General features: G+C 48.6%; 11 protein-coding genes across 11 annotated transcripts; 2 read left to right on the forward strand and 9 right to left on the reverse strand.

Moving 5' to 3' along the window:
• Positions 1 to 436: 436 nt before the first annotated feature.
• Positions 437 to 2,896, forward strand: N7471_003508 (isochorismatase family protein family; the record flags this gene model as incomplete). The annotated part of the gene is made up of 1 exon (XM_057276228.1): positions 437 to 2,896. One exon carries the CDS (start codon positions 437 to 439, stop codon positions 2,894 to 2,896), a length of 2,460 nt encoding a protein of 819 aa, XP_057140866.1.
• Positions 2,897 to 3,181: 285 nt separating this feature from the next.
• On the reverse strand, positions 3,182 to 3,989 carry N7471_003509 (rhamnogalacturonan acetylesterase RgaE; the record flags this gene model as incomplete). Its single annotated transcript, XM_057276229.1, has 2 exons — positions 3,182 to 3,822; positions 3,878 to 3,989. The coding sequence occupies 2 exons, from the start codon at positions 3,987 to 3,989 to the stop codon at positions 3,182 to 3,184; spliced, it is 753 nt and encodes a 250-aa protein (XP_057140867.1).
• A 486-nt stretch (positions 3,990 to 4,475) lies between these two features.
• Positions 4,476 to 5,384, reverse strand: N7471_003510 (enoyl-CoA hydratase/isomerase family protein; the record flags this gene model as incomplete). The annotated part of the gene is made up of 2 exons (XM_057276230.1): positions 4,476 to 5,214; positions 5,272 to 5,384. 2 exons carry the CDS (start codon positions 5,382 to 5,384, stop codon positions 4,476 to 4,478), a joined length of 852 nt encoding a protein of 283 aa, XP_057140868.1.
• A 472-nt stretch (positions 5,385 to 5,856) lies between these two features.
• N7471_003511 (Hsp20/alpha crystallin family protein) lies at positions 5,857 to 6,347 on the reverse strand (the record flags this gene model as incomplete). The annotated part of the gene is given in 2 exon segments (XM_057276231.1): positions 5,857 to 5,931; positions 5,943 to 6,347. The coding sequence occupies 2 exon segments, from the start codon at positions 6,345 to 6,347 to the stop codon at positions 5,857 to 5,859; spliced, it is 480 nt and encodes a 159-aa protein (XP_057140869.1).
• An 838-nt stretch (positions 6,348 to 7,185) lies between these two features.
• tfb5 (TFIIH complex subunit TFB5) lies at positions 7,186 to 7,531 on the reverse strand (the record flags this gene model as incomplete). Its single annotated transcript, XM_057276232.1, has 3 exons — positions 7,186 to 7,233; positions 7,297 to 7,448; positions 7,513 to 7,531. 3 exons carry the CDS (start codon positions 7,529 to 7,531, stop codon positions 7,186 to 7,188), a joined length of 219 nt encoding a protein of 72 aa, XP_057140870.1.
• Positions 7,532 to 8,118: 587 nt separating this feature from the next.
• N7471_003513 (alpha-N-acetylglucosaminidase) lies at positions 8,119 to 10,476 on the reverse strand (the record flags this gene model as incomplete). Its single annotated transcript, XM_057276233.1, has 3 exons — positions 8,119 to 9,995; positions 10,048 to 10,196; positions 10,253 to 10,476. 3 exons carry the CDS (start codon positions 10,474 to 10,476, stop codon positions 8,119 to 8,121), a joined length of 2,250 nt encoding a protein of 749 aa, XP_057140871.1.
• Positions 10,477 to 10,776: 300 nt separating this feature from the next.
• Positions 10,777 to 11,783, reverse strand: N7471_003514 (uncharacterized protein; the record flags this gene model as incomplete). Its single annotated transcript, XM_057276234.1, has 3 exons — positions 10,777 to 11,508; positions 11,569 to 11,637; positions 11,697 to 11,783. 3 exons carry the CDS (start codon positions 11,781 to 11,783, stop codon positions 10,777 to 10,779), a joined length of 888 nt encoding a protein of 295 aa, XP_057140872.1.
• A 965-nt stretch (positions 11,784 to 12,748) lies between these two features.
• On the reverse strand, positions 12,749 to 13,150 carry N7471_003515 (putative MFS transporter; the record flags this gene model as incomplete). The annotated part of the gene is made up of 1 exon (XM_057276235.1): positions 12,749 to 13,150. The coding sequence occupies one exon, from the start codon at positions 13,148 to 13,150 to the stop codon at positions 12,749 to 12,751; it is 402 nt and encodes a 133-aa protein (XP_057140873.1).
• A 458-nt stretch (positions 13,151 to 13,608) lies between these two features.
• On the reverse strand, positions 13,609 to 16,549 carry N7471_003516 (uncharacterized protein). The gene is made up of 5 exons (XM_057276236.1): positions 16,126 to 16,549; positions 15,682 to 16,100; positions 15,352 to 15,627; positions 14,610 to 15,283; positions 13,609 to 14,542 (listed from the first exon to the last, which is right to left on the reverse strand). The coding sequence occupies exons 1-5, from the start codon at positions 16,234 to 16,236 to the stop codon at positions 13,827 to 13,829; spliced, it is 2,196 nt and encodes a 731-aa protein (XP_057140874.1). The 5' UTR covers positions 16,237 to 16,549; the 3' UTR covers positions 13,609 to 13,826.
• A 987-nt stretch (positions 16,550 to 17,536) lies between these two features.
• On the reverse strand, positions 17,537 to 19,350 carry N7471_003517 (Amino acid/polyamine transporter I; the record flags this gene model as incomplete). Its single annotated transcript, XM_057276237.1, has 5 exons — positions 17,537 to 18,341; positions 18,403 to 18,571; positions 18,633 to 18,911; positions 18,986 to 19,062; positions 19,124 to 19,350. The coding sequence occupies 5 exons, from the start codon at positions 19,348 to 19,350 to the stop codon at positions 17,537 to 17,539; spliced, it is 1,557 nt and encodes a 518-aa protein (XP_057140875.1).
• Positions 19,351 to 19,863: 513 nt separating this feature from the next.
• Positions 19,864 to 22,074, forward strand: N7471_003518 (putative copper amine oxidase; the record flags this gene model as incomplete). The annotated part of the gene is made up of 4 exons (XM_057276238.1): positions 19,864 to 20,192; positions 20,249 to 20,825; positions 20,898 to 21,868; positions 21,939 to 22,074. The coding sequence occupies 4 exons, from the start codon at positions 19,864 to 19,866 to the stop codon at positions 22,072 to 22,074; spliced, it is 2,013 nt and encodes a 670-aa protein (XP_057140876.1).
• Between the last annotated feature and the right edge of the window lie 74 nt (positions 22,075 to 22,148).

Below are 22,148 nucleotides of genomic sequence, written 5' to 3' on the forward strand. Positions count from 1 at the left end.
GTCGAGTCACCGTAGCAATTCTCGGAGAGCAGACCTTGCTCCCCGGAGACCCACACCGACACCGGCCGCTGTATTGATTGGAGGGTGATGATTTATTATGTCATGTATTGCGTTTCCCAGTGCGACAAGCATACTTGGTAGATATGGCTCATCTCATGGTCAGATATTTTCCCCGGAGTAGGAGCAGTCTCCGGGATATCAGAATATCCAAGCCAGGGTCCAGACTTTTAAATTGACTATAGCACGTGACAACATTCGTACCTTCCTTGACTTCTTTTTGGAGTCGTTCCTTCCCCCCAAAAGTACCATTTTCTGCCTCAGGCCCTCTACAATGTCTCTCCGCCCCCTCCATGTCCCTCAATATCCACCCGACTGATATTTGGTCTGTCCAATTACTTTCTCTTGTTTCTAGTCTTGGTCGTACCATGTCTATAGGATGAGTGTCTTCTCATTCGGGGATCTGCCCACAATCCAGACCCGGAAGGCATTGTTACTACTTGACTTTCAAAATGACTTTGTCCGTCCATCCGGGGCTTTACATATCCCAAATACACCGGATATCCTCGAAACCCTCCCACAGCTGGCATCTGCATTCCGTCGAGTCGGTGATGTAGTGTGGGTGCGCTCACAATATGAATCCCCTCAGACCATCGTCGACTGGAATTTTGGTGATCGCATTGTCCTGGATAGAGAGCCACCGCGCAGAAAGCAGATGCCCACCTCGGATATAATTGAAGTTGGGTCAGACCATGACTCACCAGAACCTGTCGACCCAGAAGCCTTTCTCTCCGCCGACTCTTCGCCATGCTGTGACCCACATACTCCCGGATATCAATTCCCCGCACCGATTCTGGCCGCCATCAATGCCCAGCATGACACCGTAGTGGACAAAACAGGATACTCCGCCCTGGAGTCCCCCGGCCTTGTACTATCCTTCAGAACACACTTTGTGACCGAGCTGTACCTTTGTGGCTCGCTGTCCAATGTCTCTGTGTTTGCGACCGCTTTGGATGCTGTCCGCAACGGGTTTTCAGTAACTCTTGTGGAGGATTGCTTGGGTTTCCGCGATTTTCAGCGGCATCAAGAAGCAATGAGACGTATGGCGGATATTTTGGGAGCGACCGGTATCACCGCTCGGGAGCTCATTCAGGAGCTAGATTGGGATGAGACTGATGCAATTGCTCGCCAAGGCACACCGCAGCCTAAGAGGTCAGCAGCTACGGCTGGCCTCGAGAGCGTCATGGATGGTCTGGAATTCTGGAATACCGCGGACACCTCTCCCACAGATGACCCGCGTGATCCAGAGGATCCGAGCGTTTCGGAACTCGCTAGTCTTTCTCGTGCACAGCGTGCTACTGCTGCGCAGGCGCGGGGTCCAGTGGAAGACCAAAAGAAGGTGCGCGTACGCGTCCGTCGCCCAAAGCGCCGAGACGCCCCAAAAGAATCTTCAACCGAACCTCGCGCTGACACCAACGGGGGAATAACACCTTTACAATCCACGGAAATACCGAATACATCCCCAACCAACATTGGGGAGGGTGACTCGCGCCTCGTGAACAATGTCAACTTGGCCGCAGACTCCTTTGAGCGTATACAGGCAGAGGTAGATTGGCAGAAGATGTACCATCTGTCGGGTCAGGTTCCCCGATTGGTTGCAGTCCAAGGTCAAACTCGACCCGATGGAGCCATGCCCATATATCGTCATCCAGCAGACGAGTCTCCACCCTTCAAGCCATTCACCTCTGCGGTTGATGAAGTGCGCATGGCTGTTGAACAAATCCTAGGCCACCCTTTGAATCATGTGCTCATTCAGCTTTATCGTGATGGACAGGATCGCATATCAGAGCACTCAGATAAGACGCTGGATATTGTGCGAGGGTCTTTCATTTGCAACGTCAGTCTAGGTGCCGAGCGCGTGATGGTCCTCCGTACCAAGGCCTCGGCATCTGAGCCCGAGGGAGGGAATGAACCATGTCGGACAACGCAGCGCGTGCATCTTCCTCACAATTCACTTTTTGTGCTCGGCCCAAAGACGAACATGCGATGGCTTCATGGCATCCGGGCCGACAAACGGCCTAATGTAACCAAATCTACCGAGGAGCAAGCCTACGGTGGCCAGCGCATTTCCCTTACTTTCCGTCATATTGGCACTTTCATCGACCCTGCGGCCAATACAATCTGGGGACAGGGGGCTGTTAGTAAGACATTGGACCAGGCCCGCGCTGTTGTCCATGGGGATCCTGCTGAAACAGCACGCCTCATTGGTGCTTTCGGCCAGGAAAATCGTGCCACTGAATTCGATTGGGATGCCGTGTACGGTGGGGGCTTTGATGTGGTCAACTTTGTGACTACATCAACAGGGCAGCTAGTACTTGGCTGTGATCTTGTGGCCAATTTGCGTGTGCGTCTCTGTCTTGGGGAAAACGGCGTTAGGTATCGATTGATCACCAACCACGAGCAACTGGGAGCTAGAGATAGTCACCCAACGACACTGCCAATATATGAAATGCCAGATGGAGCAACGATCGCGGGCGACTCCGTTATCCTAGCGCACATGGCCAACCGATCTGCTGAGACCTCACGGCCAGGTGTGGATTCGTTACGCGGGGGCAATTTCTTGTCGACGATTGACCAGTTTTTGGCACACTGGCGTCAGCACTGTGCTACCAATTCAGGCAGTGTGTTTGAATACGGGATTGAGGATTGGGAGCGTACTCTGCAGGGACAACATTACCTAGGAGGCTCCGTGTTTACCATCGACGATTGCTCTCTATGGCCAGTTCTGCGGGAGATTGTACAGACCCAGGGTGTATTTGATGCTCGGTTCGCGAGCGTGAATCAATATTATCGCCGAGTCGAGAATCGGGGCATCGTTCGGTCTATTCTGGAGGAATGAAATCGGGACCGACTGGGATTTTATGCCCACAAGAAAGCTTTTTCAACGACGGCTTTTGTGCATTTCAGTGTACCTGTCTTAGCTATGGACATATTACGAAACCTTACGAATTCACCTGGCCATGAGCCGATTGGGTTGAAGCCCAGTCTACAATTCCTCTTGGATATAGTTGTCCAACCGAAGCCACCCAATCCTCTGTTATCCTCGCTCTGCAGGCGGCACAATTATAGTCATAAAATAAGCTCAGATTGCATAGGTCCTGTACTTGCTAACTCTGCTGTTCGTTTAGAGACACGAACCAGGGAAAGAGGTGGTGCTCAAAGAACTCTTCAGCGCAACATTCCCACAAACCACAGCCTTGAAAAAGGCCTGAGCCACTACCGATGCACCGGTAGCACTGGTGTGGGTGTGATCCAAGGGGAAGTACGCATCGACAGCAGTCAGGCCGAGCGTTTGGAACCGGTCTGCCACATAAGCCCCGTGGTCAACATAGGGCACGCCGGCAGCTGCCGCTGCCACCTTCGCATAGCCCACAAATCGCGACGGGGCGTAGGTGAAGGTTCCAGTTTCCCAGGGGTTGTTGGGTGTTTGACTCGAGATGATCACATTCGCGCCCTTGGCCTTGAACACCTTGGTGGCATTCTCTATATATGCCGGGAACGTCAACACTGTCTCGGCGACCCCGTTGTAGGTTGTGCTACAGGTCTCGCTTCCTGTGCCAGAACAATCGGTACGCCCATTATCGGTGGGAGTCAAGGAGCCACCGTCGTTGTGCCCGAACTCGATGATCACCCAATCTCCAGATTGAACCACTGCTGCAATGGCATCGAACCGACCCTCACGCGTGTATGACCGTGCGCTACGACCGGCGACAGCTTGATTGGACACGGTGAGTGAGGTATAGGGCGTAACATATTCACCCCAACCTGGGGAGTATTAGCATGATGCTAGCTTGTAGGTTTTTCAGGAGAACATACATACCCGCTGTGCCAGATCCAGTTCCACCCTTTGCCATAGTCGAGTCACCAGCAAGGTAGATGGTCGCACCCAGCGCGCTGGGGATGAGTGCGGAGAGAAGAATAGCAGATTTCATGGTGAGAGGAATATAGAACGAGTTCTTGGTGAAAAGGTTTAGTGAATGTTCTCTGCGTTTGTTCGAAATTATATATTTTTAAGCTATATTGAGCAATGGCTTGGATACGTGGAAAAAGTGACATTTTCAGCGGGGTATAGACGGCCATTATTGCGTAGACCTCGAGTTTCATGGCGTTTCGGAGAAAAGGAGATGCAGAGGGTTGGAATGCGGAGACCCGTTGATCGATGCTTCTGATTCATGGAAACTCGTCAAAATAAAACGTCTGGATAGGACACGGACTTGAAATGATGCATTAAAGCTTTGGGGTAAAACGCCGGAAAATTATCCTAAAACAATAGCAGATGGGTATGCCGATGCTGACATTCCTTGGCAAATACACGGGAGTTTCGAGTTTCTCTAGTAAAAATAGGATGACGTTGAATATTAGCAGACTAGATGTTTTGAGCAATATATACACAGTAAGAAATAGTGGATTTGCCATCACTACAACTTCTCGAATGTTGGAGTACGCTTTTGCAACCCAGACATCAGAGCTGCCGAAACATCCTGCGTTTGCAAAGCAGCGCTATTCCATACACTTGTATAGCGCAGTCCATCTTGCACAGAGTGGTCGCGCGAGTAGTTCAAGATCTCCTTGGTGCCTTGTACGGCCACGGGGCTCTTGCTGGCCATCAGGGAGGCGAGCTTAAATGCGGCCGCAATAGTGGCTTCACGGGTATCATACACCGCATTAACGAACCCCACACGGAGTGCCTCCTCAGCGCCGAACTCGCGCGCTGTCAGAGCCACCTCCTTTACCCATCCGAAATTTCCGACCACCTTGGGGAGTCGGCTGAGGGTACCGATGTCTGCTGCGAGACCGATATCGACCTCCTTGACCCCAAACCGAGCATCTCGAGCACAGAGACGCACGTCCGTCGCCGTTGCCAGGTCAATGGCGAGTCCCAATGAGAACCCGTGCAGAGCAACCACAACGGGCTTTTCACAGTGCTCTACGGCGGTAATACAGTCCTGGAAGGCGGTGATATGGCGACGAAAAGCGACCGCCTTTCGAGCTGGGTCGATCTTGGCGTCTGAGTCTGACGACAGAAGACCTTCCGAGGCCGCTTTGACATCCAACCCGGCGGTGAATGCCTTGGCTCCAGCACCGCTGAGGACGATTGCGCGAACGGCAGGATCCGAAGAAAGCTTGTTGAAGATCTGGGCCATGTTTTCCCACATACTAAATTAGATTTATTAGAAGATAATAAGGTTAAAGTCTGGGGGAATTAGCGCTCACACTTCGATGAAGGCGTTCAGCCTTTCCGGACGATTGATTTCCACATGGGCCACATATTGACGATCGGTGGGAAATTGCACCGTAAAATATTCGAAAGAGTAGTTCTCAGCCATTGTTTGAGAGAGAAAGATGTATTGTTTCTGGTGTTTGGGAGAGAGAAAGGGAGAGAGGGAGTATAAAAGGGCTGTTATTACACACAGCGGGGGGACCTCGGCTCAGGCAAAAACATGGGGAACACCCGAATATCAACTCTGAATGCCTTGGAATGCTATGAACTAAATACATTAAAGATGCCTGAAATCTTGTTTACTTTTAAATGTAATTTCAGGGCTAGTTACATTTTCTAAAACCTATACACCTCAATGTATTTTGCATATCATGGGATTTACATGTGCCGAGGTCCCGGATCATAAATATACACACCCCAAACCAAAAAGATTAGAACAATATAGCATTCATAATTAAGATAGACAGATACATGAAAAGTAGGAAAAATAACCAAGACCAAATAAGTCCAATTTCCATACAATGCAATTGTCAAAAGAATATTCGTGGCTCCTGTGTGGACGTGAGGGGAATAACTGTTCACTCAATGGTGATCTTCTTGGAAGTAGCAGCAGTGGCCTTGAGTACCTCAATGGACAGGATGCCGTGTTCAGACTGGCCTTGACATTGTGCTGGTCGACAGGAGTAGGGAAGGAGAAGACGCGCTGGAACTCGCCGATTGAGCGCTCGCTGGCCCAGAACCGGTGAGTGGGCTTGTTTTCGTCGGTGTCCTTAGTGCCTTCCTTGGCCTCGGCTGGTGGCTCGGAGCTGTGGTACTGGCGTTCGGTGCGGCCCTTGACAACCAGGGTCTGGGGGTCGGAGAACTCAATATCGGTGTCCTTTTGATCGATGCCAGGCAGTTCGCCATCAAAATGATACGCCTCTTCACTCTCACGGATGTCAAAGCGAGGGGAGAACGAGCGAACCGCAGGCTGGTTGCGGGCAGAGCGGTGGTCATCGTACTCGTCAAGAAGACGAAAGAGAGAGGCGAAGTCGCCAGAGCCGGGGAAGTTGGCACGGAGAAGAGACATGTTGTAAGTTGAAAGTTGGGTAACCTGAAAAGAAGTGATTTTATATTGAAGCTGAGATTTTTGCTATGTCTGACGAGAGAGAAGTTGAACACGCGAGGGGTCCATGAAGCACTTATGTAGCCATAATGCACTCAAAACCAGGTGCCCTTACACAGAAAGGGAACACAAAGAAGACAGTCGCTGCTTCCAGCATTCGCGTGTAACCCGTCGTTGACATCTTGTCAATAGTGGTGGCTGTTGCCTTATGCAACAAGGCGTAATTGATTGACTACAGTGTATGCGTCCATCCACTGGTGTGTAGCAGAATGCAAGTTTCATCAAGTGTGTCGCGCTGGAGAGTGAGATGTACACTTTTTATGTGGTTCTGATTCCTTGCCGGAGTAAGGGTTTCTCCGGTGCTTCAGATGATGTGCTTCGCCAACATTTGATCACGTCACACGCCTCTCATTCATTCCAAGGGTATTACTAGCCAGCACAGCCCGTAGCTGGGATATACAACATTGTGAAGTATGACAAGCCTCGATGGGTTGCACGGTCTCCAACCTCCCATCCGCTGTCTGAGAGCAGTCCCCACACTATCATGGAGAGTGTTCTCCTCGCAACGTGGTCAAGTACTCATCGGTCAGAGGAAGGGCGGATGATTGAGAGATGTAGTCAGACTGCATTCAATCTCTGAATATCGGTGAAATCATGATGCGATCTTTTGTAACAAGCGGTGGGAGATGGGCACATTCATGACAGTGTTCTGCGAGTGCATTGTGGACTTGGATATGGGAACCGGCTGGCTTTGCGTCGTGTGTGTAGGCCTCGCATTCAATGCAAAATAGCTGGTTATAACCTATTCAGATTCAGATTCATCCAGCTGCATGATCTTTTCGTCAAGGTCCTGCCAAATCTGTGAGTAATGGCCCCTTGGATAGCCCCTGAAGAGCTAGGGTGTAGTAGGTACCTGATCTAGGCGAACCTTGAGGTTCTGCAGCTGGCTCTCCTTGATAACCAGGTGGTTCTCGTCATCCAAATCCTCCACTATGTAGTCATGTCGCTCTTCGTCGTACTTCAGGATCATGGATTTGATCGAGGGATCGCATTCGATCAGCAGACCTGCCAAGGACACAAAATGTTAGCCAGAGATCCGGGAAGCAAGAAAAAAAAATGAGGAGCTGACCTCGGACGGCGCGGGGCATGTTGAATAATAGGAGGTGTTTTGGAGAAAAGAAGAGAGTTGTGGAGAGAAGACGAAGTGAAGTGGAGAAGTTAATTGGAGAGGCGCCAAGACATTTGGGCATTGGCCCTTGTCTTTGACCATTTCAAGTTCAACTTCTTATATTTCCCTCATTTGGGACAAAATATCTATTCTCTAAAAGGAATTAAACTTATAGCCACTGAGAATCTTACTCTTTCTCAATATCCCATTCCCCATTTCCCTTACTAGCCTCCTGGCGTCTACCCAATCCAGCCTGGGCAACATGTAGTAACCAATGCCACAACACTACTCGCTAGGAACAACGCTCGTACAGCATTACTCATAGGTTTAAATGGCTACAATATGCTCTAGACAGGCCATATTCATGAGGACAGACTGGCCGCCGAGCAATTTGAGCACCAGATCGGGCTGCGGCAGTAACCCGAGGACTCGGGCATTGGTGAATCGATTTGTTATAATATAGCAACTATACTATACAAGCAAGATACCAATGAACCCCTAGTATATTGGAACTCACACAAAGCTTCTCATTGCGAAGATGATGGCTCACTAGATGGCGAAGACGGTCTACTCCAGCCCAAAAACAGATGGCCATTGGTGAGTGACTCTTGTCAATACCTTGGCTAAATCCACCATATCCGCAGTAGGCTCGGGAACAGACCAAGTCTCATCTTGCCACCGCAGCTCAAAATCTCGTATCTTTGCATGTATTTCAGTGGCATTGTATGAAGCGGTCGGTGTTGATTTCAGATACTCAATGAATATACGCCAGCGGGGCACGTAGTATGAGGAAACGAGTCCACCCCATTGCTTGGAAGCGTAATCACTGATCTCTCCATTTGGTCCCCACAGAGTAATCTGATTGCGCGCGTTATATTCCAAGAATGCCATATCAGTTTTGTTACCGCTGGCCCAGGCCCGTGCCGAATCAATCCACGTCGAAAGTCGGAAATTTCGATTGGTTAGAAGGATGGAGTCTAAATCTGTCAGAAATTGGAGGAGGTTCTTCCCCTGCTGCGCAAATGTATACTGCGTAGAACGAGAGTTGGAGTTGTTGTAAGACTCAATTACATCCGAGTACAACGGAATAAAAGCGTTATCCATGACTTGACGAGTCACATCAACCATGTCATGCTTATAAGCCGGATTGGACCATAATCTGGGTTCTTCTTTTGTTGCCTGGTACATCAACTGCCACGCCTGCACCAGTACAGATGGCTCGTAGTTGACAGTTGTGCCGTGTGTGCCTGTGATATCGACCAAACTCCAAAGCTTAGGCTCAATATCAACAATGGACTTTGCCATCGCTGGAGTTGTGAGGTTTGTGTTGTTATACACTGTCTGTCGCATCAAATCCCAGGCCACGTAGAGCCCATTCGGGATACGTTTCTGGCCAGAATATCGGCTTGTCACCCAATTGTGAAAGTACCGCTGTGTATCTAATGGGGTCTGAGACCACGCCTGGTCCAGAAGCAGGTCGTACACAATTTCGTTTCCTTCTTGACCCTCCATGCTGAGACCATATCCGACCATGGATGGAGACGCGATTCGCGCCTCGGTAGCATTTTGGGTCAGGTTTTGGATCTGCCCATATAGGCCCATGCTGCCTCCAAAGTTATGCAACTGGCACCAGATCCAAGGTTTTCCATGATAACTGTTTGTTCGGCGCCACTCTGGAATAGACTCTGAGAAAAGATCCAATATCAACATATCCTCGTTTGAGTCTACACCAGACAGATAGGCTTCCACCCGCTCGTCAGTCCAAAACTCGGAGTTGGCATAGAAAAGCCAGCCTTGCATCATCCATATCGCATCAGGATCCGCCTGTTTTAAGCTGCGCCAGGTGTTGTGAGTGACATTACGCAAATAGTCCATGTCACCCGAGTAAGGGTCGTTCTCGTTGTACTGATCGAGCGTGTAGATGTGACTAACATTACCGTAAGCTTCTTGTTGCTTGCTGATAAAACTGGCTTGGAGTTTTGAGAAATTGTCGTCAAATGGCTCAAGGAATGTGTCATTTGTGTATTGAAGGGGAAAGCCGCCCCATTGCGATCCGTGAACCACATTGGCATTTGGCAAAACACGAGATATATTGGCAGGAACAAATCCAGTGAAGGATGGCAATACAGGGGTCATCCCCAGTTCTACCATGCGATGGATGATCTTTTTCTGCAGATCAAATTGTTGATCGATCCACGTCTCGGGAAGATGACCGTGCCAGGAGCCTTGAATATTGCCAAACCGATTCCAGGCCTGAAAGGCTGGGCCACTGAAGAAAGTGGTAATCTCGGCATCATTAAGACCGATTTCACGAAACACCTCGAGAATAATCTTCTCTTGGCCAACCCAAGCAAGGGGTAGGTTCACACCGCGTAGGGCCATCCAGTCTAGCTGTGACTCCCAATCCTCCCATGTCCAGAAGGCAGTGGTGTAGGAGAAGGTTACTAAGCCCAGTTAGCAAGATCAACGACTATTTTACCTGATTGTGCATCATACCTGTGTTGAAATGATACCGCCAAGGGACTGTACTGGAGCCTTGAATTGGCGTGGTTAGGTGAGGCAACTTGGATGGCGCGACATCCAGCCGACTGCCAATAAACCAGTAAATGTCGACATGGGCGACATCGCTGAGATATCGATGTAAACTTGGGGCATAATTAGCTGTGATGTATATAAAAGGAATGGAAATCATCGTGCTTACCCCGAAGATAACGCGCTCAGGGAGGACCCCTTGACCGAAATCGTCCCATTTAGATCGTTGGTCACAACATAAGAATCATATTCTCCCGCAAGATTAGTATCCAAAGTAAAATGGAAGTTGTTAATGTGAGCTCGCAGTCGTCGTTTAACAAGATTGGAGATGCCCTCGGTGGACTGGGCGACTGTTACTGCAGAAAGCCAGAGCAGCGACTTGATCCAGCGCATGGTAGATGGTTGTATGAGAAAGTGCTATTAAAACAAATGAAAGGGGCTCGAGGAGCAGGGTAAAATACGAGATTTGTATATGCTGAATCTTTTATGCGATTGATAAAAAAGGAAAACAAAAAAAAAATCCAATCACAGGTACATATATATAACTAACTAGTTAGTTAGTTACATGCGATATGTACATGCACGTTCTTACCCCCCACTACCATGTAACTCTCCTATACAACGTTGGTCTCATTTGCGGAGGGATATGCAATAATCTCACGCCAAAAGATATCATAGATGTTAATATAGATATTAATAGCTAAGAAAATCCTTCTGACCCTTCAGTGCTTTCTCTAAGATTTCTGGATACCATCGCTGTCCAACATCTTGGTGACTGGTCACCCGAGCAATGAAGGTGCCCTCGCCAATGCTCCCACGGAATATTTCGTTAAAAGTTGCCTCTGCATCGGATTTGACCTTGTCATTTTTCACCAGAGCACGGATATGAACTGGGATCTCCAAAGAGATCTTATCGGCAGAAAGATCGAGACTAACTCCCTGGAAAACCGGGAAGGAGAATCTAGGTCCTAAAGAGCCCGCACTGTCTTGGAAGTTCTCCGGCCGTAAGCTTACGCGGTGAGTGGTTGCCGTGCAGATCCCCCCAGTCAGCGCCTCCAAGGAGCGGCCAATGTTAATAACCAATGTTCCCGGGAGTGGCGAAGCAGGAATCCATGTCCCGGTCTTATTTTGGACCTCGAGACCATGGTGAGGTGTACCCTGCAAAAGGAATGTGAGGAATCCGGAATCTTTATGAGGACCAACACCTTGAAATCCGGACTCATTGCTATCTCCAAGTGGGGGAGGGTACTTGATCAACTTTAGTTTATGTTGCTGGGGGGTATCAAAGACTTGATTGAATGCAGTTGACGGGAGATCTAATGCCTCTGCAATCAATCCTGGGAACAACTCTGCTAGGCTGCTCACTTCCGATAGATATGTGTCGAATGATTCACGAAATCCAGGGATTGCCGTTTCATCTGGCCACTGACAGTGAATTCGTTATAAGCATTGACAGAAACACAAAGACAAAATATGAGACCTTACCTGGTTAGGACCGACCACATTCCTATACAAAGGTTCGTTTGGACCAGGTGCAGGGAGTTCGGTTGCAAACTGACAAGGGTGTGAGTAGATATCCCAATAGCTAGGTAAATAATATAACCCAAGCTTACATCGAATTGTTCACGATGATCAGGTTTCAAAGCCGTAATTTCTGCACCAAGCCTTGAGTAGCCCAAAAAATGCGGACTATTGACCATTTCGATTTCAAGCTTTTTCTCTAGTGGTAGATCGAAAAGACCTAGGGCCTTTTCTATAAATTGCTCTTGAGTTTGGACCGAAATAGGAGCATTTCGAAGATAGAAAAATCCGACATTTACAAGGGCCTCGCGAAGGCTTGCCAGGAAGGCGGGTTTAGATGAGGATAGCGCCTGAGAGAAATCCAGAACAGGGATCGAAGTGAAAGATGAACCCGACTTGCAAAATCAGCCTAATTCAAAGGAGCACAGGAATGTAACAGATTATCATACCATTGTGAAATCAGAACATGAAGTTGAAGATGGTGATTTCGGAGTCGAAAACGAAAATAAAACAATCCGAGGTCCCTGACTCTCTTTGATTGGACTGTGATGGCGAATGTGATGGTTGTTCTGATCGAATAAGGCCAACCCCGCTCTGAGTACGGCGGTCAAAAGGACCTCCTTTTGACCTCCTTTTGACGTAAAATTCTTTATATATGGGAGTACTTTATAGTCGAGACTGGAAATACATTCTATAACTTTCATGTCGATTTAGAGTGTGTGTAAGAACCCAAAATTCCAAAAGCTTCTCCTGGTAATGCTCCGATGGTCTCCATGGGATCATAGGATAATACCGGAACCCAAGAGTCCGGGTTTCTAGATCGGTTGAATTAGAAGAATGAATAACTCCCGAGGGCTCAGTTTCATCCAGCCTTTTTTCATGTGAATATGCACAAGGCGAATGACTAGGGCCACCAACGCCACTAGGAGTGCTATCGCAGCGGTCGCATTTCCTCCTGGAATGTATCGAGGTCCTGAAGATGATGGCCACATGTAACTGCCATAGATCGAAGCGGTATTTACGATCATATTTGCAATAGCGATTGCTGCAGACCGCTTTACCAGGGAACGGGGAAAAGAATTGGCGACCCAGGCGATGATAATTTGATATGCAGAGACAGCTCCCATGGGCATCCTGACTACTGTCAGACATGTAAAGAACAAGGGAATTTAAAGGTGACATTACAGACCATGGCGAAGAAGTTGGCACCAAGGTTAGTTGTAATAGTGGCAATTACACCTCCTACCACGCTGACCATTATCAAACAGACGATATGTAGGCTGCGATCGTTGCTTTTACCAGATATCCATGTCTCCAGCAGCGAGACAAGGAAAGTAGCGATCCATACAGGCGCGGTGATCAGAAGTGTTTTGACTTTCCCGTATTCGAGGGTCTGCACAATAGTCGGGAAGAAGTATTGGAAGTTCTGCGACAGGAGCGAGACATGCTGAAGCAAAATGAAAAGATAGATACGCTTGTCTGCAAACACCAGACCTAGGGGCTTCTTTGATGCTGGTTGAGCCGACCTCGTCAGCTTCTCCTGCATCATATATTAGACGCCACTGTGCATATGCTTGTTCCTGTTCGTCTAACCAGGGAGTCGAAGCTGGATAATCTGGAAGAAAGATACTATAGAGAGTTCGCCTAGGAACACAAGGTAGGTACCAAGTATATATGTCTCACAAAGCAAGTACGGATATTCCCACAGTAATACACCCCTCGATGATAAATAGCCATCTCCATCCGGCGATGCCTGCCATGCGCGCCATCAAGATTACCTAGCACACCTGCCCCGATAAGACCACCGCAAGCATTGGCCAACGAGCTGCCAGAATAAAACCATGGAATACGATGACTCAACTAAGCGAGGAGGTTAGATCTGAGCCTTCATCGCTGTAAGGGGCTTACTGAATCACCTCCTGTCGGGTAGTGGCAACGAAAGCCACCGGGTTATACTCTTCTCTTCGCTTGGCTTTGCTATAGACGCCATCTAATTATCTGCAATAAAACAAATTCATATGCTATTCCTAAATAATCTTCGTACTGCATTGTAAAGAGCAAGAATGATTCCTTAAATAAACGTGCTTCTTGATTTCGCAGTCAAAACACCTCTTGCGGTTATTTTGTAATGCCAACTTTGAGGGCCCCCATCGAAGAAACGGGGAATAAAACCGATAGAAAAGTGAAACTAAAAGTGACTGTTGTAATGATTGAATAGCTTTTCACTTTGCTTCGTTTGTTGACAACACCCGCTTGAGCCTCTTCTCCAGAAGAGAATACGGCTCGTTCGCCTCCTCGCGAGCCATGTCGTTGATCCAGCGTTCATTGGGACGAATGCTCACGCCTTTCGACAACTTCGATGCCAGGTACAACCACGATAACATATTACCCACGGTGCTTACCTCGTCACTTACGCTATTTGCCGCGTAACTGCTCATGCCAGCATACAGTTCCTGATCCATCCACAGTTCCAAGAGATGGCCAGCAACAGCTTCGGTGTCGCCTACGTCGACCAGAAATCCGTTCTTGCCATGTTGGACTTGCAGCGGGATTCCGCCGGCCAGGGTCGCGATAACCGGTTTGCCCATATGCAGCGCCTCGGATACCTTGATCTCAAACCCCTCCCGGGTGGAGAGTTGCAAGACGATCTTTGCCTTGGACAGAAGAGCGTTAAGCATCTGGTCACTGGGGCCGATACGCATAATGCAGATTAGTGACCGAATATGACCGAGATGCTGCTCAACAAACTGTAAGGCCTCCTCATAGACAACCAAGCCGTCCGGATCATCAACGGATCCGTGCCCGCAAATGAGCAATTTAGGGGGATTGATGTCCGGGAATGACCCAACAAGACGTCTATGGAATGCTTCATAGGAGATAAGGACGTCTTGGATACCTTTTGACGGGTCAAACCGGGCAATCTGTATAATGTAGTCCTCTAGCTCGGTATTAATTTAAGCGATCCCAATATAGAGGTGTAGGAATGAGCCCCACGAGTAGCTGACCTTCTGGAAATGCTATGTTCGGCATATACCGCTCCCGGCACTTCGAGTTGAAGATCCGCCCATAGTAACAGGTGCTCCAGTCCGTCATAGGCTTATTCAGCCCGTCTAACCAGTCTGTTGACGCCGGCAGGTATCCAATCTTGTCAGGAGGTACATTCTTCGGGACAAAGGCTCGTACCGGATGACTGAGAAAGAGGTCTGCTTGCTTGATGGCCTCCCACAAGTATTCCCATGCCTCAGCCTGCGGTGTGCCCGGTGTGTCGACAAGATCACTTCGGACCTGGATGTGACTCCGGAATATGACTGGTCGGTCAGGAGTTCGTTGCTTGATGAGGGGAATCAACCATGGCAACTGGGGGTCGTCAACGACGATCACGTCGGCGCCGCCATCCCACTGTGGGACTAAAGGGCCGTTCTTTTGAAGCCAAGGAGGCGCCGGCGGACCATGTTCTTGTATGAACGGATAGAAATGAGAGCCAAATCTTTCAAACCACGGGGGAACTAGAGACTCTGTTCCCTTGGACCAGTAGCGTTGCGCATTCTCAAGGACCCAATCACGGAGGAGATCCCTATCTTCCAGAGTGAATCGAGTGCCGGGCGGTGCGACGCCTTGCAGAATATTATGGTTGTTCTTAGTGATTCGGAAGATACCATGCCTCGGCTTCGGGACATACCTAAATAAATAAGGGTTAGAAAACGGAGATAGGACTTGATACTATTATTGGGGCTAGGGAGACCATACCACCTAATATCGACTCCCAGCTCCTTTGCAAACCGAACCATGGCATGGCGCATTAGAGCGACACCACCACCCTGTGGAGTAGCACTGAAGAAGGCTATCTTTATCCTGCGTTTCTTCAGATCATCGGCATACTTATTAATTGCTGCCCATGTTGCAGCTCCCACGGTTTTCTCATAGTCCAGAAGCCGTGTCATTTTCACATGGTATGCGGCGTCGACCTCGACAAGGCCTCGGACACCGATCTCTGGAATAGGGGCCTGGCTGGGGCCAAAGAACCTATAGAGAAGTAAGGCACCAGCCGGCCTTTTAATTCCAACATGGAACCCTCACCTGATACATTTCCTTGCAATCGACTCCGCGTGTTCATCCAATGACTTATGCTGTAAGTTCTCTTCGTATAAACCCCAGCTTATGTTTTCTTCCGATTTGCGTAGTACGATCGGGATAACGTCCAACTCGGCCCAAAGGCGCGAACAGAGGTCGGGACACCGTTCTGACAACTCAATCGACATCGCTAAGCCGATAAACTTCTGGCTGCGCCCCTCCTGGTAGTCTCTAATCTTTTCCAAGATGAACTCCGTAAGACCGAGCCAACCATCTCGCCGACTGCCACAAGGTAATTCATATTGAGCATAATCCAGCGGGTACACGCTATCCCGCACGGCGCAGGCAATGGTTGCTCCACCCAGGAGATGAAAGTGAACTGCGATACCTACATATATAGCCTGATATGGGTCAATATGCAACTTCTGCGGCCATGGAATAGCTGCATACATGGAATGGGGGCCCAGTCCAGTCGTCTCCCCGCAGCTGGGACTTCAGCGGGCGCTGATACAGCAACGCCTCTCCCCGAACGTCACTGGTCGCAGAGGTGAGAAAAGACATGGCGTACCTGTGTCAGTCAAGCAGACTATAATTTCGTCAGAAATGAAAATCATCAAGGTATCTGGACCACAGCATTGAAGGCATTCGTGACTTATAAGATCGTGGACGCATCCAGAAACAGGCGTAGTCCATCCTAGAATGCCAATTAATTCAAATAGCCAGATCCAGATTGTGCTATGACATTATGACATGATATGTAATGCCAGAAACTTCATTTAAGTCTTTGATTTGAAGGTGGCGTTGTTGATGATCATACCCGCTGAGCTGTCATTGTTACGCCACCCGCCTCTTGCACTTTTTGTACATTCTAGACGGTTAGATACAATACTTTATATGAAAAATCTAAAAGTTGAACAAATAATTTGTCGGTGTCTCCTGACATGCCCGAGATGCTCTGCCTTGATCTAGCACCGCCACCTAAAGACTGTAAACGTGTCACAGTGGTCCTGGTTGTCGTGATGCAAACTCAACATTTCCAAGGTGCCACGGGTGCAAATGTACTAGTACATTAGAATGTAGCGTGCCAATATTTGAAGTAGTCAGAGCCAGTAATCTTGATTTATAGGCATATTTTTTCCTAATTAGGGTAGTTTATGATTGTTTATACTTTAACAAAATCTCTTCGTGGTTCCATTACTAGGCCTAAGTCAACATAGTTCTACACCTGACTTCAAAATTGAGCCAGCTGACACATAGCTAGGAAATACTCTCAAGCGGTATGACGCATAGACTGACAGCCGATACGAAGACATAGCATATTTAGTCCCAACCAACACTCAAAAAAGTGTTGGATAAGCTTCGTACTGTACCGCACTATATCACGATAGAAGCGACCGGTTATAAAGGGGGGGGATGCTTGGTTGATGAATTGCACAGACCTTTCCAGGCCCGGGTCTGACGCAACGATTGCCAAAGGGACCACAATGTGACCTTCAGTTCTTTACGGATTGTCAGCATCATATTCGTATTCTGTTCTCTGAATACTACTGTCGATTGAAACACCACCTCCTGAGAACACCACCACCTGAGAACACTGCCGCCTGAGAACTGGGCATACTGTCGTCTTCTGAGATACTATGTTTGGGATCTTGTATGTTCTTAACTATCGGTTAATCGATCTGTCGATTTGATAATCTCGCCACAAGTAAACTATAGTCTCACGACAGGCGCATTGCGGTGAGCATTTTCGTATCAAATTGAGAATGAAATTCCCTATCCTTTCTCCAACAAATGATGTAATCCCCCCAATATTGTCCCGATATTACATTCTCGCAGACCGCTCCGCTTTGAGTGAAACGAGTCATATGCCCTCGGCAAGCTCTACCACTGGACCTGTAAATCGCTTTTTTCCTCCCAGGAGATAATAATAAAGCCCTCCTATCAGCATCCATCCCATTGTCACCACAATACAATAATTCATATTTTCTGGTGTGACCGGCTGCACCGTTGGGAAAGTGCTAAAAATCATGGCTATGATTAGCCAAAGGATGGCAGCGATGTTGACGACGGGGCCCCATCGTGGCCCTAGGTTGAATGATCCCGACCCGAGTCCACGGACAATCGGGGCCAATCTTCGTCGACCATATATCAACATGAACACAATTGGGGAAAGATAAGAGGCATACATTCCCAAAATGGCCATAGATAACACCGCGTTGAAGGCGGTTGAGCTGCCCAGATAGATCAACCCAAGCAGCATTTGGAGAAAGCCAACCACAAGAACCATGCGCACCGGGACTTTCAGTGTGGGGCTCACTTCTGCGAAGAATCTCGACGCTGGCAAACCACTGTCCCGTGCGAATGCCCAGGCTGTACGGCTAGTAGATGTCACACATGCAGCATTGGCAGCCATTGCGATCAAGGTGATGCATAGGGCCAGGACGGAAGCACCACCCGGAGAGCCAGTGATGTTCAAAAACAGCTGCATGAAGGGAAATCCCGTTTTGGACAGCAGTAGAGACTCTAGATCCCCCAGGGAGAACAGTAGGACAATCGCATACACCAGGCCAATCACCCCGTTGATAACAACACTGCCTATCATGGCCAGTGGTACATTACGGGAAGGTTTTGGCATTTCTTCACTTAAATGACACGCTGCATCATATCTGGAATGAATAGTTAGCTATTAACCCACCGCAAGTATATTGGAAGAAAAAGATTTCGTACCCGAGAAAAGGATACACAGTGCTCAGCAGTCCTACTAACCAGGAGACTCCATCATTGTCCCATCCGCTGGTGTTGGAGAATTCGACGAAGACGTAACCTGCAGAGTGCTTCTCGGACATTGCTCCCAAAACGGCGACTATTACGAGAAAGCCGACGACGTGCAATACACCTATCTGTAATTCAGACTATGCTTTATTTTGTCAAAACGTTTTGGGGGATTGCTCTCTTACCGGCTGTTGTATTAGTGTGTGGCAAGATCTTGGAACCCCAGATATTGAGGGCGGTCGAGTAAGCTAATATGAGCCAATAGAAAAGCATACCTTGCCATCTAGTTGGGGTATAAGAGTCGAGATGATTCAAGGTGATGAGCGCCTGTAGCTGCAAGCCCGCCGCGAAGGCTGCGGAGGCGGAAAACACCAACTGTCCACCGATGGAAATCCAACCAGTAAACCAAGATGCGGTGGCCTGGTATGATGCCGGTGTAAGACAATGGACCCAATGGTATTGTCCTATTGAATATAGTCAACTTTCGTTAGCATCGGGTCATCATTTGGGTAGGTGAAGGAGAGTAAGTTGATTGTACCGCCAGCAGTAGGGTAGATGGAAGCAATTTCGCTCAACGAAAGGACAATGAACATTGTACCAATCAACGTGATGACACTAAAATTGGCCACATAATCAGCCTTCCGATTATGAGAGTATCGTTGAGAAAAGGACTCACTAGTTGTAAAACAAGCATGGCGCTCCACCATTGGTAAGAGCCGCAGCGACAACCGAGGATAAGGCCTCCCAGGTGGCCATTAAAGATATTTGGAGACAAACGATTGACCATAGGGAGAAGTCGCGACGGAGTTCTTGGACATGACCAAGAGCTGCAAGTTGGTCTTCATCGCTGATAGGTTTCTCTGGGGTGGGCACTTTAGTTTCATGATTTAGTATGGGATCCATACTCCACACTCCTCACGGGGCTGTCAAGGATATAAAAAAGAATTTTGGTCTTGGTCTAAGTTCAGGGAGGGAGATATACAGTAGACAGAATAGGACGTTCTCCCAATGTCTATATGTACCTCTTATAAGGCTATCAGAGGGGAAATAACGGGATATGGTTCATAATGTCAATACTCGTACACGGCCATGATCCGCACAGCCGCCGACCACATATGTACATAGAAAGTAAGGAAAGCAAACTCGTATTGCTTATCTTTTCAAAGAGGAGATATCATTTCTTGGTATTTTTCCCCGCATTTTTGGTGGAATCTGTGCTTGTCTATCGTTGTCTCTCATTGTCTATCATCACGGAACTATTTCCGGGTCTCCACTGTTGCCAGGAAGTTGCCAGGAAACCCGTTCCGAGCTTTCCGAGATTCCGAGCATCCAGGGTTGTACTGATATAATTTAATAAAGAGCTCCAGGTCCCCGGAGGAAAAAAAAATCAATAAAGCCATAACTTCCATTCCTATCATGTCTCACCCACTCAGTATTCTCTCCATCGAAGAGACCAATTTGGCCCGCGATGTGGTCAAAGCTGCTCACCCAAACGTCGTGATCGACTTTCGGGAGATCTTCCTACAAGAACCACCTAAAACTCAGCTCCAGGAATTTCTAGCGCTCGAACATGCCGGTCGCTTGAGTCCAACCACCCCACGACCGCCGCGTCTAGCTTTGTGCCAATACGATGTGATCGGAGCGGACCGCATTCCTCAGTTTCACGAATCTGTGATCGACGTGGTTTCACAGTCACGGGTGAAGCACACGATGGTAGGGAAGGAACATCATGCCAGTTTGACTCTGTAAGAAAAAGAAATGAAGCTTTGAAAACATCCGGAGTTTCCTAATGATTGACCAGGAGCGAATTTGATGTTCTCGTCGGTCAATGTATGAAATCACCATTGTTCCAGAAAGCACTGTTGGAATTCGATCTTCCGGAAGGTTTCGAGGTCGTCATTGAGCCATGGCCATATGGTGGTTTGGATCATACCGATGAAAATCGTCGTTTTTTCCAGGGCCTTTGTTTCGCTCAGGACAAACGTTCTGGAAATGAAGACTCCAATTTCTATTCTTTCCCCTTGCCCATCATCCCTGTGATGGACGCCCACACCCAAGAGATCATCCGGGTAGATCGACCCGCCACAGGCGGTAAAGGTGATGGTCTACTTGAACAGACCTTCAAGCGGGATATAATTGGTCATTGCAAACCCTCCGAATACGTGCCAGAGCTGATGCCCGAGGGGACTCGCAAGGATCTCAAACCACTGAATGTGGTCCAACCTGAGGGTCCGTCCTTCCGTGTCACCAACGAGTCTCTGGTCGAATGGCAGAAGTGGCGGTTCCGTGTTGCTTTCAATCCGCGAGAGGGCGCGACGATTCACGATGTCTCGTACGATGGCCGTAGTGTGATGCACCGGCTAGCAATCAGCGAAATGGTAAATGATATTCCATGGGATGTTATTCCCAAACAACATAGCTATAAACTAATATGTGCTTCTCTTGTTTAGACTGTCCCTTACGCTGACCCTCGACCACCTTTCCATCGGAAACAGGCCTTTGACTTTGGCGACGGAGGTGGTGGAAACATGGCTAACAATCTCTCGCTCGGCTGCGACTGTCTCGGAGTCATTAAATATTTCGATGCCATTATCACCCAGGCAGACGGCACCGCCCAGACTCTTCCGAATGCGATTTGCCTCCATGAACAGGACAATGGAATTGGGTGGAAGCATTCCAACTGGCGCACCGGGCGCGCTGTCGTCACGCGGAACCGGGAGCTTGTTGTCCAGTTCATTATCACACTGGCCAACTATGAATATATCTTCGCCTATAAGTTCGATCAGTCGGGCGGGATTACAGTTGAGGCACGCGCAACAGGTATCTTGAACGTGGTCAATATCGATGCTGGTAAAGTCAGTGAGTACGGAAATGTGGTGAGTGGGGGTGTTCTCGCTCAGAACCACCAGCACATTTTCAACATACGAATTGATCCAGCTATCGACGGCCCCAACAACTCAGTGGTCGTGGAGGAATCTCACCCAGTGCCAATGAATGCGGTCACCAACCCCAACGGGAACTTCTATGAAGTCACCAAGCAGACCGTAGAGCGTGCATCTTGGATCGATGCCGCTCCGCAGCTCAACCGGACCATCAAGATGATTAATCCCCACATAAAGAATCCTATCAGTGGAAACCCCGTGGGGTATAAATTCATTCCACTGGCCACTCAGACTTTATTGGCCGATCCTGCATCGGTGCAGGCGCGCCGGGCTCAATTTGCTCAACACCACGTTTGGGTCACAAAGTATCGCGACGGGGAGCTCTATGCTGGAGGTCGTTATACTTTGCAGAGTCAAACTGAAGTTCAAGGTGTCTCAGATGCTGTTCTCCGCGGTGATTGTGTTGTTGACACCGACGTGGTGGTTTGGAACTCTTTTGGCATTACCCACAACCCTCGTGTAGAAGATTGGCCCGTGATGTATGTTGATCGCATTTTTTTTCTTCTTTCCCCTCTTTTCCTCTTGCATCATACTGACTCAGTACACTAGGCCCGTCGAGATTTTCCAACTCATGATTCGGCCAGCGGACTTTTTTGTCGCCAACCCGTCACTCGATGTGCCTTCCAACAAGAATATATCGTCACGGCTAGCTGACTCGGAATGCTGTCGAAAGTCGCACATCTAATAGGAAGGAAGATAGAACGAGAAGAAGCATCGTATCATATAATGTCGCATTATGATGGAGATGAATATCATGTA

This window comes from Penicillium samsonianum (assembly GCF_028829775.1).
Source record: "Penicillium samsonianum strain IBT 33392 chromosome Unknown utg000002l_segment0_segment0, whole genome shotgun sequence".
Classification (NCBI taxonomy): domain Eukaryota; kingdom Fungi; phylum Ascomycota; class Eurotiomycetes; order Eurotiales; family Aspergillaceae; genus Penicillium; species Penicillium samsonianum.